Here is an 18211-nt window from a genome sequence, read left to right as displayed (position 1 = left end):
AGAACGGTGCCCATCAGTTGTCACTCCCTGCTGCGGCTGATCTCCTTGGCCCTGACTCTGTGGCCACCTTCCAGGTCAAAGTCCACCATTCACCGAGAGAGGCGATTTGATTCCTGTTCCTTGCTTGCCCCCAGCCCTGTTGCAGGAAGGGGAAGGGAGGGTGCTGTGTCCCAGCTAAGCCTCTCTGCGAATTAAAAAACCTCAGTGGCTGCAGCCTATCTCAAATACCCAAGAAGATACACACACACACACACACACACACACACACACACACACACAAATACACGCCCAGCTATCTGTCTATCCCGCATGACTGGGCAGGGCTCCGGCTGCCTCTAGCCAGAGGAATTGTCAGCACCGCTCTCCTCGATCAGTGCAGAAGACACAGGCACGCACAACCAGCAGACCCAGCATGTCAGAGAGCCACAGCGATGCCACTGCAGAGGGACAGGGCGCCCCTGACCCCACCACGGAAGAGCCACCCTGCGCCGAGCTGAAAGCCACTTCTGAGAAATGGTAAGGGGACTGAGGGGCGAAGTGGGCAGTGAGCAGCCCCCAAGGGCAGGTACATTTCAGCTTCAAAAGCCCGCCGGGAAGTTGAGGAAGGATGCTGTGGAGTGTGGCGCACTCATGCACTGAAGGGATGTGGTTGGTGGGTCACTGAAGGCAAGAGTGGGAAGACCCCCACCCCTCAACCTGACTCCCATCTGTCTTTCCAAGGGAAGCTGTAGTAGGGTGATTCTAGGTCAGATGAGTGACAGGGCGGGTTGGATGCCCGGAGGCAAAAGCTTGGGAAGAGTAACGAAGGGGTACAAGCGACCTCTGCTGAATCAAGGAAGGGAGCACGCTTAGACTCCAAAGGCATGTGTCTTGGGAAACTGGCCTAGCAGAAAATTGTTAGAGGCCCCCGCTGTTCACACACATGCCTAGAGGGAGGCAGCTACCCATATTTTGGCTCCTGATGCGGAAAATGCAAATGGCGTCCTTGCCTCATTGGCTGCAAATGATCAAGCAAGGTTCGTTTTTTAAAAGGATGACTGCCAGCGTGCCACCATTTCATCAAGATAGCCAAAATCTGCCACCAGAGGCAGCTGCGTCACTCAGCTTCAAAGAAAGGCCAGCCCTAAGCAAGCCAGGCTTATGTCTGGTTGTGGCATAGTTTGTGGCTGAAACCACAGAGCTGTGTATAAAGATCTGCCAGCTCTTAGGACAGTTTTAACACGGATTCCTCCTCCACCCACCTGGTTCGACATCTAATCGCCTGGCTTCACCTCTGGTTCTGATCAGCTTCCGCTTCAATGGGATTTCCTAAACCACGTTAATTGCTTCTCGGGCTTTTGGCTAAGATCAAGTGTAGCATAGCTAACAGGCAGATGCATTTTTTGAGAGCTTCATTTGTTAGCTCAAAGCCGAGCGCTCTGCAAAACCTTGCCTCCTCGGCTAAATCACTCACATAAAACCTTTGCAAGACCTGAGCTGCTGGTTAAGCTAGCTCGGAGCTCCTGGAAAAAAACGAGAATGCAATACCTTAGGCTTTCTGCTGCCAGCCAGCTATAACCACATTCAAATATATATGGAGCAGAGTAGGGGAGGAAACCAAACAAACTTAAAATCTATTCTTCAGAAGAACATCTGCAGGGAATGGAATTGACTGCTTGGGGATTACCAGTTGTGAGGCCACACAGATAGCAGTATTCTGGATCAGTAACCTGTGTATATGTTTATAATAAATAGGCCATAGCTTAGTCCCTGCTTTCAACGAGAACTTGGGATAAAAAGTGAGGAGAGTAGGAACTGAAAAGTAACAGGATATATTTTGCTTCCAGCATACATTGAAAGAGCATGTGTTAATAGTTATTAGTTTCCCTGATTTAAATGAAGTAGTAGGGATAAGAAGTGGCAACTTCCAGAGTAGCAGACTGGCCTTGAATATATGTTACTGGTGGTGTCTGTGTTTCTCACTGGCTGTAGTCACACTGTATATATGTGGGGCATCCTTTTGTTTATTTTTATCTACAGCAGTACCTTGGTTCTTGAACTTAATCCGTTCCAGAAGTCCGTTCGACTCCTGAAACTGTTCGAAAACCAAGGCGTGGCTTCCGATTGACTGCAGGAGCTTCCTGCACTCAATCGGAAACCACAGAACCCACATTGGACATTCAGCTTCCAAAAAAAGTTTGCAAACCGGAACACTTCCGGGTTTGCGGCGTTCAGGAGCCGATTTGTTCAACAACTAAGCCATTCGGGAACCAAGGTACCACTGTATATCTATCTAGAGAGAAAGCTTGAGATTCAGTAGAGGTTGCCCATTAAAGCAAGTGGGGCATTGCCCAACAATCTTCAGCCACACCCAACTTGCCTGCCTTTTTACTTATAACCAGTCCAGGGGTCACTGGTCAGCAGCCAACATTTGGAGACAGTAAGGTGTCATGTATTCTTCTAGTGTTATGAGGATGTGTCCCTGCTTACCATCTCAAATTTATCACAAGAGGGGGGTAACAGAGCAAGAAGGGAGGGAAATGGAGGCAGGGGTACATAAAGCAGTTTTGAAACGTTATACTGGTCATGTAGAGCAGCGCTAAGAGTTGTAAAAGCCCAGGGGAAAGATGTGGTTTTTACTTTTCCTGTGGCGTTTTTTTCCATTTCCCCACCTTCTTTTGGGTTTTCCTTCCAGTTTTTTTCCAGACTGTCACCTCTGGACCTACATTTGATTTAAATCGGAGATAAGCCCAGTGCCTGTTTGGAAGGGGGTTGCACTCCTTCTAAAAGGAGCAGGGACACATTTTAGGAAAACTCCTTGATCTCTCTCTGTCACCAGAGGTCCAAGTCTGTGGCAAGGAGTGCGTCTTACCAAGTCCAGCTGGTTTGCCTCTTCTCTTTTTAACCGATCAGCATTTACTGATTTTTAATGGTGTTTTTGTAGGCGCCTTTTATTGATTTTATTCTTATATGTTGTATACCACCTTGATTTTTATTTTTTTTATGAAAGTGTAAATTATAAATATATAAACAAACAAATGGGGCCTGGACTCCTCTAATAAAACTGCCAACTTTTCGGGTAAGGGTCATTTCACACTTACATTGTGTGCACTATTTAGCACAGCTGTGAAGAAATAGCACAACACATCATCATAATCATACAGACTAATAAGGCAATGTCTTTTACTAGGCCGACGTCAGTGATGTCAGTTTTCAAGTTACACAGGTTTGTCTATCAGTTTGAAAAAGTTCATCGGCACAAAAACACCACACCCAAAAGCTTGCAAACACCAACAGATAATGGCTGAATAAGACAGTGGAGTACCCGTCCTGCATTTCCTAGAGCCAATTCACATATTACTCTTTCTTTAAAAGAGAGAAAAAAGATGTGAACCTAAAATTTTATTTGAAGTGTATGCTTAAAAATATAATGAATGAGTAAAAGAAAGACACGTATCAGACAGACAGGTTTCTGGTTGTAATTGCCTTTCCAGTGTGTACTCTGTTGTCCATAACTGTGGCCAGTTATCACTATTAACTGTAGAAGACCATCTCGCAGCAGCCAATTGTGTTTGGTCTGGTGGAGGACCAACGTGCAGCATTTGTCCTGAGGTTCAAGTCCCAGAGTGGCATGGACCAGTCTTGGAGCCTCAGTTGCCTCTCTGTGAAATGGGTGTAACTTTATGCTGGGTGGTTGTGAGGAGACAGGTAGAAGATTGTATTTGCACATGAAAGGTGCTATGTGGGGGGGGGGGGGGGAGAGAATTGATGGAGAGGAAATGACAGCTCTGCATTTCTTCTGCCGTTCTTTGCAGTGATACTATTCAGACCCTGAGCCTCCTGAGCCTCAATTAACTCAAGCAGCTAAAGCTCAACTAGGAGGATTAGAGGGTAAGGAGTAAATCCTCCTCTTGGGCCAAAGGCCAGGGTGATTCTGTGACGGATGCATTTGGCCCCACAAAGCTCCCCACAGGAACTAGCACTCTGACCCATTCCTGGTAACAGGATTTTGCCAAATGCACCAAAATTTTAAAATACAGGGCTCCAACCAAGCCTATCCTTTAATTTATTTTGCGCATACACACACACCCCACTTAATAAAAACATTGAAAAACCTCTGCACAATATACAGTGGTATCTCGGTTTTCAAGCGTAATCCATTCTGGAAGACTGTTTGACTTCCGAAACGTTGGAAAACCGAGGCGCAAAGGGCAGTCTGCCAATTCAATAGAGACAATTGTGAAAAGCAACAGATACACGCAGCGGAAGCTGTTCAACTTCCAAGGCACGTTTGAAAACGGAAGCAATTTACTTCTGGGTTTTCGGCGTTTGAAAACCAAAACGTTCAACAACGGAGACATCAGAAAACCGAGGTGCCACTGAATATAAAACAATAACCAAATAACACAGATTTAATCAGCAAATGTTTAAAACGACTATGTGTAACTAAAGTATGTGTCTGGATACGATTGCTGAACCAAATTAAGGCTTTGGCAAGTGCCTAAAACTTGCAAGGGTGCCTGCCTAATATTAATAGGTAAGAACTTTCAGCGTGTTAAATCCCAAGTTGGAGGGGGGAGTTCTCCCAAAGAATCTTGAGAACTGTGCATTAAACGTGCTGGAAACTGTAGCTCTGAGGGGGTAAACTAGAGTCTGTAGAATTCTTTGGGGAAAGCAATGTGCTTTCTAAATGTATGGTGTGGATAAATAAATTTAGTTTTGTAAGTTCACACTCTAGCTTCAGGACACAAAACAGTTGTGTATACCTTTAAAGTCCCTTCAAAACACATTCCCCCCCCCCCCCAAAGTATTCTGGGCACTGTAGTTTAGCCCTCACACAATTACAATTCCCGGCAATGCTTAACAAACTACAATACCCAGAATTATCTGAGTGAACGAATGTGCTTCAAATGTGCTTTAAAAGGTGTATGCAGCCTTATTTATTGGGTTAGATCAGTGGTTTTAGGAATAGGAAGGCACAAGTTTTATGTGTATTTTTCCACCACAGTAGTTGGAGGGAGTCGTAATTGGGGGAAGGGTTATGTATACACATGGACTCCTCACCTCTGCCCTGGCTATATTTCAGCTAGAAACCATAGAGAAGGGAGAGGCAGCAGATTATGTTTAGAAATCTTCCAACATAGTCTTACTTAGTCTCAGCTCTGGTTTCAAATGCACCCAGAAGACCTACTTCTTGCTCAGTAAATAATCTTGGACAATTATTTTGTTTGCTTGTTTTCTGTATTTTGATGCCATATTCCAGAGCGACAGCCCTCTCAAGGCAGCCACAATCAAGCTGTGTAGAGACATTGTTGGCTTAGAACATGGCTAGGTTGTTCTTTTTATCAATTCAGGTCAAGCTGGTTTGGGATAAATGCAGCATTTCATAATAAATGATAGGATAGATATGGATTGTGACTAATGCTCTGTGTACAGTGAGGAATGCTGAGAATTCGGCTATAGTACAGGGTTGCCATATGTCCGGAATTTCCCAGATATATCCAGAATACTGCAATTGGAAGCAGTGACCAGGCAGAAATCGATTAAAAAACAAATGTCCGGGGAAATCTGGACATGTGACAACCCCTGTTGGCAATGTTGCTTTTGGTTATTTTCCCTAAAAATAGCTCAAAAACATTGGAAGGGTGGCAAAAATAACCTTTTCTATCCGGATTTTCACTTTGAAATACAGCAACCCTATTAGAGATCTCTAGGCTTTAAATCTCAAATACAAAGCCTGCATCCCTTTGTAATTTTGGAGATATTCTCTCCTTTCCTTAAGCACCTCTCCCCTCACCACTACCCTACTGTCCCCTGCTTTTTCTTTTGTGACATCACTGTGATTTTATAATCTCTCTCTCTCTCTCTCTCGCTCACTCGCGCACACACACACACACACACTTGTTTCCGTCTGCCAGGCTAATCCTAAAATGCCTGCAGAGGGGATTTTCTTTTGGAAGATGATAGTTTGGATTTACCAGAAATAATACACTACCAAGCTCATTCCCCTTTTTTTTTCCTTTTTTTGCTAATGACCAGGTGGCTTGAGCTAAAAAAGACTTAGAAAAGATGAGCTGGCAGGGTACATGCTGCTCTCTAGAGACAGGGCAGACACCTAATGAAAAGCAGTCATTTTGCACATACATACATACATACATTCCAGAGCAAAGCCACCACACTTCAAGCAAAAAAAAAAAGGTGCTAGTATTGCAATACTGCACGCATATAACAAATATACACCATTACTGTTTATTATTTTAAGATATTTTTCTTTATACTGCTTTTCCAAAGCAAAGTGCCTGAGGCAGCTTACAAACCAAAAGCAATAAAAGATGGCTTCACATATGTCTCATTCTTGATGGAACAATTTTCTTTGGTGAGAAAAATGGTGGTCTCCTATATCCAGTTCTTTTGGATATAGCTATCTGGTATAGCCTTGCCTTCTTAAATACTTTATTGATGGGTGGCCCTGGTCTTTGTCCCCTTAGCAACCCACACTCAGCTAGCTATCACCAGGCAGGCCTCGCTTGTTAACCTAAGGTTCAGTGCATGGCACAGTGTAACTTTCCAAACCTCAATTAAATGCTAGCTTTTCTTGGACCCAGGAATTCAGGGTGTCTCACACCCCACATCATAGCGCAGATAGGGACTTTGTGTAAGCAGACCTTTGTGTAACTTTTTTGTTATACTTTTTCGGAGTACCTTGTGGGTGTAGGTTATGGTTGTCATATTTCAACAAGGACACCCTAAAAATTTTGACCTTTTTTTTTAGGAAACCCTCAAATTTTTTGAGCTTCTTTTTTTTTACAAAAATACCCCCCAAAAAACAGGGTTTTTTTATTGACTTGTCTAAGATCCAGTACAAAGCACCACCTTTCGGAAAAGACCCCCCGGATGTCAATTCCGCCTTTGAAATCCTGGTAATGTTGGGGAAAATCTGGACAAATAGCAGCCCTAGCGTAGGTGTGTTTTATGTGTGTGCTTTCGTGGTTTTAAGATTAGTCACTCTGACTGGTTTATGTTTGGACAGGAAAAGTGGGGTGCATTTCATGTAAATAAATCTGTGAATTAAAAATGTCGCAACACACTCTGATCGACCCCAGCAGCTCTGATCTGCCTGTTGGTACTAATGCAGGATGACAAGAACGCCCTGTGACTTGCCATCTGCCAGGCTGTGTTGGGGATGGGGACATAGCTGCCGCTAATGAGGCTGCAGGGATTTTTGATCAGCAGGGGACAATCAATTACATAACTGGACTCAGGGAGGGGGGCTTATTGAGGGAAGAGAGACACGACACACTTGCCAAGGTCAGCAAAGGGGCAGGACAAGGAATGGCAGCATATGTCTCTAAATATCAGTCGCTGGGGGTCACGGGTGGGTAGAGGGCTGCTGAGCTCAAGTCCTGATTGCAGGCTTCCCATAGGCATCTGGGCTGGCCACTGGGAGAGCAGGAAGCTGGTCTAGATGAGCCATGGGCCTGATCCAGCAGCGCTCTTCGTACATACAAGTCATGACTCACATCCAATGTGTGCTCAGATACCTAGAGAAGTTGTGCAATCCCCATCATTGAACCTTGTCGAGGAAAGCCGGAGCAGTGATGTGTCTGCTTACAAATTGCCAAGACAGAAGATACAGGTTTACATAACACATGCACAGCTCAATGTATATCTACCGGTGCAAAATTTAGAAATAATATAGTAATTCAAATAGAAATGCAGTATATGTCACCAGTGCTATTTTTTAGAAAAAGAGGTGCCGGAACTCACCATGAACACCTCCTCCCTTGTTCTCTTATTATGGCAATGGCACCCACCTGAAAGGTGCTGGAACTGAGTTTCGGCAAGTTCCAGCAGAAAAAAGGGTTTGTGGCAAGAGGACTGATGGCCTATCAAATAGAGGACTGTCCTCTGTAAAGTAGGACACATGGCCGGGTCTAGCGAGCAACCTGTCTCAAGCTGTGGGCCTAGAGCAGCTGTGGTCAAGAGAAAGAGAGCACTGTATAAATATCAATGTTTGTTATTGTGATGTTAGTGCCAACAAGGCTGACGAATCTTGACTATACATCGTACCTTGGAAGTCGAACGGAATCCATTCTGGAAGTCCATTCGACTTCCTAAACATTCAGAAACCAAAGCACGGCTTCCAATTGGCTGCAGGAAGCTCCTGCAGCCAATCAGAAGCCGCAGAAGCCCCGTCGGACATTTGGGTTTCAAAGAACGTTTGCAAACCGGAACACTCACTTCTGGGTTCGAGTACCAAGGCATTAAGACTGTATTGGCTTGGGGAAGTCCTATCAACTTGATCTATCCTACAGATGGATTGAAGCATAGCTTTTGCTGACTAAAAGGCAAAAGAGAACCTTAAAATGCTTTTTTTTTAAGTACTCAGTTTTAGGATTTTTGACGATGATGGTGATAATAGTTCAGTCCTTAATAATAATAAATAATCTCTTGTCATTTGAAATTAAGTTGAGATCTTACTACTTAAAATCTCTTTGTAGGTAGGTTTCAGTTTAAGTTTATCAGTTATGGTGAGGGGGAGACAGGAAAGATCTCTGATCGCTGTGCAGGATTTGGGCCAAATTCAATCCAAGTTGAATGAGTTTGGGGGTTTTTTAATGAAGAATCATAGAACTGTAGAGTTGGAAGGGACCAAAAGAGCATATACCAAATATCTTACTTCTGACCTATTGGGATTTCAGTGTTAAAAACTGCAGGTGCTGAATCTTTTAAATCTATGAACACTTAAAATTGTACTTTGCAAAGAAAAAGAAAGAAAGAAAGAAAGAAAGAAAGAAAGAAAGAAAGAAAGAAAGAAAGAACTCTGTACTGTATGTTTGCATGCTCAATCCTGTTAATCTGTGGACCTGATGGGAGACGACAGGCAAAGGCAGCCAGCCAGATCCTCCTATCTCTACGCAGCAAACGTCTCCAATGGCTGGCACCTGCACAACCACGTGGATCCCAACTAATCCACTGCCAGCAGCACATCCCTGACCCACATTGGGCTCTTCCTGCTGCGTTTCCCTGGCAACAGGCCCTGCGTGGAACTGTGGGATTGGTGTGATGGTCTGTGATAACTCCCTGTGTGCCAGCACACTGCTCAGCAGAGGAAGCTTTCCCCCATCTCCTTATCGGAAGAAGAGTCAGTGGTGGATTTGCTGCCTGCTAATGCCACTGTTCAGTGAACAGAGCCAGATGTGGGGCGGACGGCAGGGAGGGGGTAGAGTTCTGCTGAATGTTTCACCAACCATCCTACAAGTTGTTCTGCATCTTTTGGCACTCTTAAATACGCCCAGCGCTTTAAAGTAGCTTCTAAGTTTTCCCTCGCCTACCATTTCCTGCCAAAACACAAAGGGGGCCAGGCGGCAGGTCTAACCAGCACATAGCACCCTATGGGGCAACACACCTCCATTTTCTACACTAACTCCAGAACGTCCAAAATGGAGAAGGATGTTATGGCATGGCAACCAGAGAGGCAGGGAGCAGGAGAGAAGCTGACTCAGCACAGGCTTCATTAGGACCAAACAGAGTGGACAGCCATGCGGCAATAATGTGGCTTGTCTAGCCCTGCGCAAGTAACCCTTTACTTGCCGCAGTGTCCCTGTACACACTTCCGCTCACACAATTTAAAAATAATGAAGAAAGCTCCTTCGTCCGAATTAAACACACACAAAATTGACCGTTGTTAGTTCCATGCAATTTGAACCAGGAGGGACTGACAAAACTCGGTTAGATAACAAACACACTTGGCCATTCCTTGTTAGCTTATGCCATGTCTGTGCTAGCCTCAACGTAATGGGATAAATAGAACGTGAAGTGTTTTGTGTGTGCTGTTAAGGCCTGCAAAGCATTCTCCTGCAGTCTATCTAAAACCGCTGTGTAGGAGCTGCCAGTCAATACATCAAACCAAACAGATGTAGAAAGTCTTTGGGATGCAAGTCAAGGTGGGCAGAAGATAGCAAACCAAACCTTGACCTAACAAGGGGCTAACAGTCCTCAAGGGGCTATTAGAATCAATGGTACATCTCCTTTGTTTTTTGTTTTGTTTTTTAAATAATTTTTATTTGGTTTTACAAATTTATTCACATTCAAAATCACAAATAGTAAAAATTACACAAGATTCTTCCGAAATCTCTAGACTTCCCTTGTCCCCTCCATTGGTTCTTTAGTTAACTTTTTCAACTGCATATTATAAATCACTCTAGTTTTTCAGGTTTCCATTGTGTCCAAAGTCTATGTAACATTACAAGAGTTATTTAAGACCTGCTAAAGAGTTCAAGTGTTTACAGTGGTCTCTCAAGTATAATATAAATTTTCCCCGATTCTTTGTTGAAGTTCTGATCCTCCTGGTTTCTGATTTTCCCAGTCATTTTTGCCATCTCTGCATAGTCCAACAGCTCATTCTGCCATTCCACTCTGGTAGGGACCTTGTCATATTTCCAGCTCTGGACAACCAACATCCTTGCAGCTGTTGTTGCAGTCATAAACAATCTTTTCTGATCCTTCGGTATCTCTGCATCTAATGGTATATCTCCTTTGTGCTCAGTTAGGTGTTAGAATCCCTGAGCTATATCAATGAAGATACAAACTTGCATAAATAGCTTACCCCAGAGTATGGCTTATGGAATACAGGAGATAATTAACTCCACCCACACCAGCATTTTGCATTCAGCTCGGGCCCCTCCAAGACACCATTTTGCACCTGGCTCTGACTGATGGACCTCACAGTAATAATAATAAGTACTTGTACCCCACCCATCCAGCTGGGTTGCGCCAGCCACTCTGGAAGTTCCTGCAAACCTGACATCTGTCTGCGCCTGATATGAGCTACACAGGGATGAGCATGGCTGGATTAACCCCACCTTCTTTAGAAACACAGGCCAAGAAGTTAACATAGGGTTCCTGGGGACAGTCCCCAGATTTGCAAATCTGTCCCCGGACAAATTCCGTCCCCGGAATGTCCCCAGATTTGCAAATCTGTCCCTGGGAAACGTGGCAGTGGCAGCCTCAGTAGCCTGGAACCAGCCTGGTAGCACAGTTGGCTCTGGCTGGCTTCAGGAGCTGTTCACTGCTCACTGCTGCCACTACTGCCAAAGGGGAACTGGGGGCGTGTAGTGGTACAAATCTCCTGCCCCCTTTCCCCTTTGTTTTTACTGATGGGGGAGGGGTGCAAGGCACGCGGTTTCTCTGCCGGGCAAGGTGCAAAGCCCTTCTTTTGCACCCTGTGAAACATAAATGCGCAGTGTTTTTTTAAAACTGGGCAATGACGCGTCACCTGCCCATGACTCCCGAGCCTCCCCCGATCTCCTGTCCCCTTCCCCCTTTGTTTTGACAGATCGGGGGAGGCTCGGCAGCCACAGGCAAGCAGCCATTGCCCAGTTTTTAAAAAACATTTTTGTTTCACAGGGTGCGAAAGAAGGGCTTTGCGCCTTTATACAATTTGCATGTGTGCTTGGGCCCAGGGTCTTTTGCCTCACCATCCCCACTGCTGACTCCCTGTTGCTACTCAGCTTCAAAAAAAAAAGTGTCCCCAGATTCATTGAAAAAATTCTGGTAACCATAAGTTAACATCCAAGAATGGTCCATACCTACTGGCTTCCAACAAAGGGACAAAGCTGTCGCCCTGAGGCTCTTTTTGTCTGGAATGTGCTCAGCTGTAGCAGACAGGAAAGGGGCCCAAGTGAGGAGGAATTTGAGCAACTGAACCAGGCAGAGAGAGGCAGAAACAGCAGTGAAGACTATTCTGATCTCAGTGGGATCCCTCTCCTATCAGGTCACAAAGGGCTGGATGCCCTCCATGCCAAGAGAGACAGTTACCATGGAGGTGCCATCATGGTCTCATTGTTAGCAGAATAATTCACTTAATATTCTCAATTCATGAGGTGGGGGTGTTCTTCCTTTACCTTTTATGAAAACCCGTCGAACTTTCAGGCCCTCCAAGTGTCCCTATTTTCCAGGGACAGTCCCGGATTTAGAAACACCATCCCGGTTTCTGATTTGATCCCGGAATGTCCCACTTTTACTTAGGATATCCCTATTTTCATTGGAGAAATGTTGGAGGGTATGGAGTTATCCGACCCCTGAGGCGTCTGAAGGCAATCCTGTATAGAGAAGTGTTTAATGTTTTATTGCGTTTTTATATATGTTGGAAACTGCCCAGAGTGGCTGGGGCAACTCAGTAAGATGCGGGGAGTATAAATAGTAAACTTATCATTATGGAATGGGATGTCCCTCTTTTCATCGGAGAAATGTTGGTGGGTATGCCTTTTACTACTGAGAAGCCCCACTGAAGTTAAAGAGCCTTACTTACACCCAAGTGTACATCAGGATTGACCATAATTGACTTTTTGCTGCATGATGACCTCTCTCTTCTGTGGAGACTCAGTTGATTCAGCTGTGCAGGGAAGGCAGACATCAAAAACTGCAGAAGTCCAACAATCCTTAGAGGTGGGGGAAGCACGAAGGACAAAAACTCTAGAAAAGTGGTGCAGTTCAGGAATTCAGAGGAAACTTGGCTGATTAGTAAAGATAGTGTTGTTGATACTTCTCATGTGATGTAAATGGGTGTAGATGGAATGGTTTATTGAATGAATGGACTTTAAACCAGTTAGGCTTGCTGAAATGCCACAGGAGTCAAAGGAAAGGAACTCAGTAATAACCAGAAATTCAAGTACAGTATCTTATTTTGGAACTTAAAGGAAATCGGTCATTTCGAAGATGCTGGGGAAAATATTCCTGGATAAGGTCTGAAACTTATAATAAAATTAATAGTTCATTGTTAAAGTACGCTAAACTTAGTCCCTTTCTTAGTTAACTGTGATACAGCCCCCCCCCCCCATTTACGCAGGCATTGCATTTTGGGTTATCACACGATGGCCGAGTGTGCATAAGCCCATTATGCCCCTGTTCTGACCTTTTCCAGCCACTTACGGGTTGCTGTGATGCGCACGTGCGCAATCAGTTGGACGCACATAAATTGGTTGTACATAAGCCAATCGGAAACCTCTATAAATATACATTTGTGTTGTAAATTAGGTTCTTTCCAAGAGAACCTCCCTGGCTTTGAGGCCAGGAATAATCCTTAACATTTCAGCAGAGCTTTTTCTATTGGGGAAAAATCTCATAAAAATAACTTCGGTTGAGTGTCTTTATGGAGAGGCACAACTATTTTAATAATATTTTGAAACACGTTTTTTATCACTGTGCAAGTGCATTGTGTTTTTATCTGTGTTATACTCTTGTCTCTGGCCATTATGGAAATATTATTTGATAATTTGAAGCAAGTGTTCTTATAAAGACCTTCCCTCGAGTCTTTTTGATTCAAAAATATTCTGTCAGTGTCACTTCTGCCAGAACCCAGTGAAGCTCAGGCAGGTCTACTTCCTCCATGAGTTATCTTGCATTGTCTAGTAACACCCAGACTCTTTCTTGCAAGCGGCTTACCTTGCATGCTGCTTTCTTAGGGTCACTAGTTCAGAGGCATCAAGAACCAACCAACCTGTGGATGGGTCCACCCTCAAAAGCAGAGACTACGTGAGCTAAATGAGATGTAAGCTTGATGTACTTATGTACTTACGAGACAGTGTGACCTCAAGCTACTACAACTGAAATACTACAACACCTAAGGCGTAGACGAGTCGAAGAAAGGGAAACTAGCCTTTCCTAATTGCTTTAGCTCCCAAAGGTACTGAACTGACCTAGGTCTCTAAAATTCCCAATTGGTGCCACGGGGAGCTCCACCAAACTTGCAATTCTTCTCCCTGCCGTCAAAAGCTTCACCTGCTAAGTTTCTGAGAGAGTACCAGAACAGGGGCCAGGGCAAACAGGCAGCAATTCTCTTGGCATTTAATGAGAGCTGGCTCCGAATAGATCTGCAGGCTCCAGCAGGTCCTTTCCCTATGCTTATCTCAGGAGCGACCCTCCCTCTGCCAGCTTTGCTGCTGCTATCTCTGGCCCGCAGGCCTAACCGCCAGCACTTGGGTCTCTTGGTTGGAGGGTGGTAGGTAGTATCTGCAAGCAGTTTGCAGCCTTTTGAGAATGAGCCTGTTCCAGGCTACCACTCTTCTATCTGGGAGGGTTTACTATTCTTCCATTAACAACTGCATAGTATGTTGCTGTTGTTTTTAAAGGAAGGAGAAAATAGGTGACACTTTGCCCAGCATTGCAGTTAGAAAAGAGTTCAGCTGCCTTATTTTGGCCAGCCATCCAGCTGATCAAAACACATAGTAGGAAAAACAGAAACAAAGACACCTTTAGCAAGGTCAGCAAGCATCAAGAAGGCAGCGAGTCTCTCCTGGCTATGGGTGGCCCTCTGCTACCACCTGGCGGCCAATCCATCTAAAGTTAATTGACACAAGGCACAAAATATGCAAGGTGAAAGTTACAAGTGAGGGGAAGGTGCTGTTGCTGCTCATCGAAAGCACTCAGATTATAATGGTAGCAAGGACAAGGTCCTGAATTCCTCGTGACCTCTATTTTTAAAATCTTCACTCCTGATCTATAGCCCAATTTGCTGATTGCATGAGGAAATGTTTATTGGCTTTCTCTTCAGACACCCAAGACCTTGTTATGGCAAAATGATGGTTGTTTCTTTTTTATCGCTTTTCAGGAGAAATCACATTATTGTTTAGCCCTTAGAACCTTGAAGGTGTCCTCTCTAGATGACCTGCTTATTGAACATGCACAAAGCTCACACAGGTTAGAACATGCCCAGTCATTCTTAGGCAATACTTCCGATTTGGTTACAGGGAGATTTACATGACAGGCATCCATCCCGTTTTTTGTGCTTGCTGCACGTTTATACACTTCCTGTTAACCATTCATTTGCCATGCACTCCCCCTCGCTATCCCAACCACAAGACGACTGTTGTTTACATGGAGTTGTTGCACTAGGGCCAGGGCAATAGAGTGTTTTAATCCACTTTAATTGCACAAACCCAAATTTCTAGCATGTTTAAATGCACTTTGTTAAGCTAAATTCCTTCCATCACGTTCCACTGGGTGGGTGGGTGCTTCCCATATGAGCTGCCAGGTTATGGTTTTTGAGGGTGCAAATGCCTGCCTTGGATCTATCCAGATAATAGGCTCACAAGCACATTATGGAGTAGTCCTGCAAACCTAGAATAAAAAAGGGTTGCCAAAGCACAACATCTAGGCACTGAACCACTCCAAGCTGCTGCAAGTGTGCATGCTTGTTTGGGGGTTTTTGCAAGTCAAAATCTTTACAGGGCAGGAAATGTAAAGGCTCTTCACTGTTCCCATTTACCTCCTGTAGCATTAAAGAAAAGGGAGGAGAGGCATGCAAGGAGCTGCTGGAGGCATACCACTCGTGTCTGCGGGCGCTGGGCATGGCCCACCAAGATCTAGAAGCCAACCCCTTGGTAAGATATTGTCCTATACAGCGCAAACAGTTGAAATGAAGGGGTGGGTGCTGAATTTAAAAGGTATAGAGACAATAGCAATACTCTGGACTCAGCAGTAAATGGGATGCATTAACTGCAGCACCCTGGGACACAGGACTACCTGCCACCAAAGGAAGTCCCTGAGGTAGTGGCGGCTGTGGCAACAAGACCTAGGCTCTCCATTCCTAGCTCTTTTTCAAAAGTGACCCTTCTGGGACATATAGTTGTGGACCAGGGATAATACAGCATAGATGAGAGGCAGTATGAGGAATGGGGAAGAATAACATATCAGCCCACCCTGGAGACTAGTACTGACACACACACCCTAAAGGGTGCCTTGGCATTTAACACAAGAGCCCTGGCTGGCACATCAAAGCTTTTCCTCCCAAGATGACAAGATGGGAGGAAGCTCCACGTGCTGGATTTCTGCTAGTCAGAGGAGCCTTGCCAAACAAGAGTGAGCAGCCATAAATCTAAGGCTAGGGGGAGGCTTGCAGTCAGCAATACTAAGGTAAAGGTAAAAGTTCATGACCCCTGGATGGTTAAATCCAGTCTAACTTGATTATGGGGTTGCTGCGCTCATCTCACTTCAGGCCGAGGAAGCCAGCGTTTGTCCGCAGCTTTCTGGGTCATGTGGCCAGCAAGACTAAACCGCTTCTGGTGCAATGGAACCCAGAGCGCACAGAAACGCCATTTCCCTTCTGGCTGCAGTGGTAACTATTTATCTACTTGCACTAGTATGCTTTCGAACTGCTAGGTTGGCAGGAGCAGGGACAGAGAAACGGGAGCTCACCCCATCGTGGGGATTCAAACTGCTGACCTTCCAATCAGCAAGCCCAAGAGGCTCAGTGGTTTAGACCACAGTGCCACCTTGCTATATGCATTCTTCACAGAAATTGTGACAGGTATAGAATAGGTAGGGGCTGGGAAAGAGAGAGAAGCTGGAGAATGTAATGCCGAGGGGAGGAACGCCCAGCTGTATCACCTTATGGTTTCCCTTCCTTATTCTTACAGCCGCCAAGTCACTGAGGGACCTGCTTGACTGAGTCTTCCGGCTCCCGGAAACTCCATGGCACTCAAGAAGCAAAGCTCCAGGGTGGAGACTGCGCAGAGCTGGAGGAGACGCTCCCTGGAGCCGCTGGAGCAAGGGCTCCCAAGTGCAATAAAGCCCTTTTATTTTACACAGGCTGGGCCTGCATTAGTTACCGAGTCGTTGCTCTTTAATCCACCCACATCAGGGTGCTCCTGGCCCACCTTGAAATCCTTGCCTCCCCCAGGAGGTTATTGACCCTGCCTTTGCTGTATCTGCTTCAAATATGTATCATTTATATATAGCACCTTAAAAGAAAAGTTTGAAAAAGCGCTTTATGATCCTTTCTTGCCTCAAGTGCCCGCTGAGCCAGCCCCGAAAGAGGTCCATTTCTACTTCTCCTCATTGTTGTCGCCACAACCAATCCTAGACATCACACATGCAGACAGTCCTTTGCATCCAGATCTCAGAAGACATTTCAACTAAACTTCTGGGGCAACCCAGTAAAAAAAACAAAAAGAAAAGGGGAACTGTCTCTGTGGACCTTGGTTCAACAGGCTTGATGCAGCCTGCAGAAGTTAAGTGCCCATATAATCCAAGAAAATGGGCAGCTCTTTCTCCAGTAAAATGTGGTGCAAATATTAGAAACTCAGTCCATCTCTAAGTTTCCTTTACTTTCCGGGGTTCTTCAGTCCAGCCCCAACCAGCCATTTTAGCAAGGAAACATCAGGCACAATTGCATACACTGATGCTGCACACAATAATGTGTTGACCTGGAAGGGGGCGTAAAAGGATATTTCACAGTGCACTCCCTCAGCTTTGAAGGGATCGTTCTCTTGCCTGTATCCAGGCCACTCACTATGGCCCAGTCTGGGAGGCAACTGAGCCCACGTGGCTGCTTTGCACATTGATCTCAAGGATAGGAAGAGATCAGCTCCTTCCTCCACCTACAGCATGCTGCAAACGTAACTTCTCTCGGGGCCACTGCAGCCTAGGGTTGTGTAGGATTTGGGCATTCGTGTTTCAGGGTGTAAGACTTGCCCATGCAGATTCTTACATTTGTTGCTCAAGATACTAGCAACATCCCTTCTACCAGTGTGGCACAAAGATTTCAAAACTGGGTTCGCACTCTTGCTTACTAGCAGAACTTATTGCACCTCAGAATCTGGATCCCATCACAGAACTCGCAAAGTCTGATTCACAAGGACATGAATAAATAAGTAGAAAGACAAACACAAATCAGACAAGTTAGAAACCTGCCCTATCTGATCCAGACCCACTCTCAGGATTGCTCCAAAAGCTTTATGTGACGTCCAGGCTTTTCTTCTTAGTTGCCTCTTGCAAATTTTCATGTTTGCAGAATACTTTCCAGCCTCTCCAATTCGAAAGACAATCAGGGTGCCACAATATTCCAGTCACACCATAGCTGAAGTTGGTGGCACAGGGCCCTGCTAAACATTCAAGAGTGCTGCATTTCAACCCATGTTGTCCATTTTGAGAATTTCAAGGTGATGGGCAGGCCGGGTAGAGTGGAACTTGGCGGCTGCTCCACAACCAGCGCCTGGGGTCATGTTTAAGAGGCAAGCAAACATAGTCAACACACTAAACCAGGGGCAAGGAACCTTTCACTTTCCAGATGTTGCCAAACTACAACTCCCTTCACTCCAGCCACTAGCCCTGCTTGGTGGGGCTGATGGGAGCTGTGGCTCAACAAAACCTGGAGGGCCAAAACTCTCTACACCTGCACTAAAACCTACAATAATCCCCTGCATGCAACACCTATGTACACTTCTCCAAA

General features: G+C 45.2%; 1 protein-coding gene across 1 annotated transcript; it reads left to right on the top strand.

Moving 5' to 3' along the window:
• The first annotated feature begins 273 nt into the window (after positions 1-273).
• Positions 274-16568, top strand: LOC308461572 (uncharacterized protein). Its single transcript, XM_080978584.1, has 3 exons — positions 274-516; positions 15257-15362; positions 16398-16568. Exons 1-3 carry the CDS (start codon positions 413-415, stop codon positions 16410-16412), a joined length of 225 nt encoding a protein of 74 aa, XP_080834710.1. The 5' UTR covers positions 274-412; the 3' UTR covers positions 16413-16568.
• Positions 16569-18211: the final 1643 nt, after the last annotated feature.

This window comes from Podarcis pityusensis, assembly GCF_964106645.2.
Source record: "Podarcis pityusensis genome assembly, chromosome: 13".
NCBI classification, from domain to species: Eukaryota; Metazoa; Chordata; class Lepidosauria; order Squamata; family Lacertidae; genus Podarcis; species Podarcis pityusensis.
Note: the sequence above shows the minus strand (reverse complement) of the source record. Positions and strands in the feature narration are given on the sequence as shown.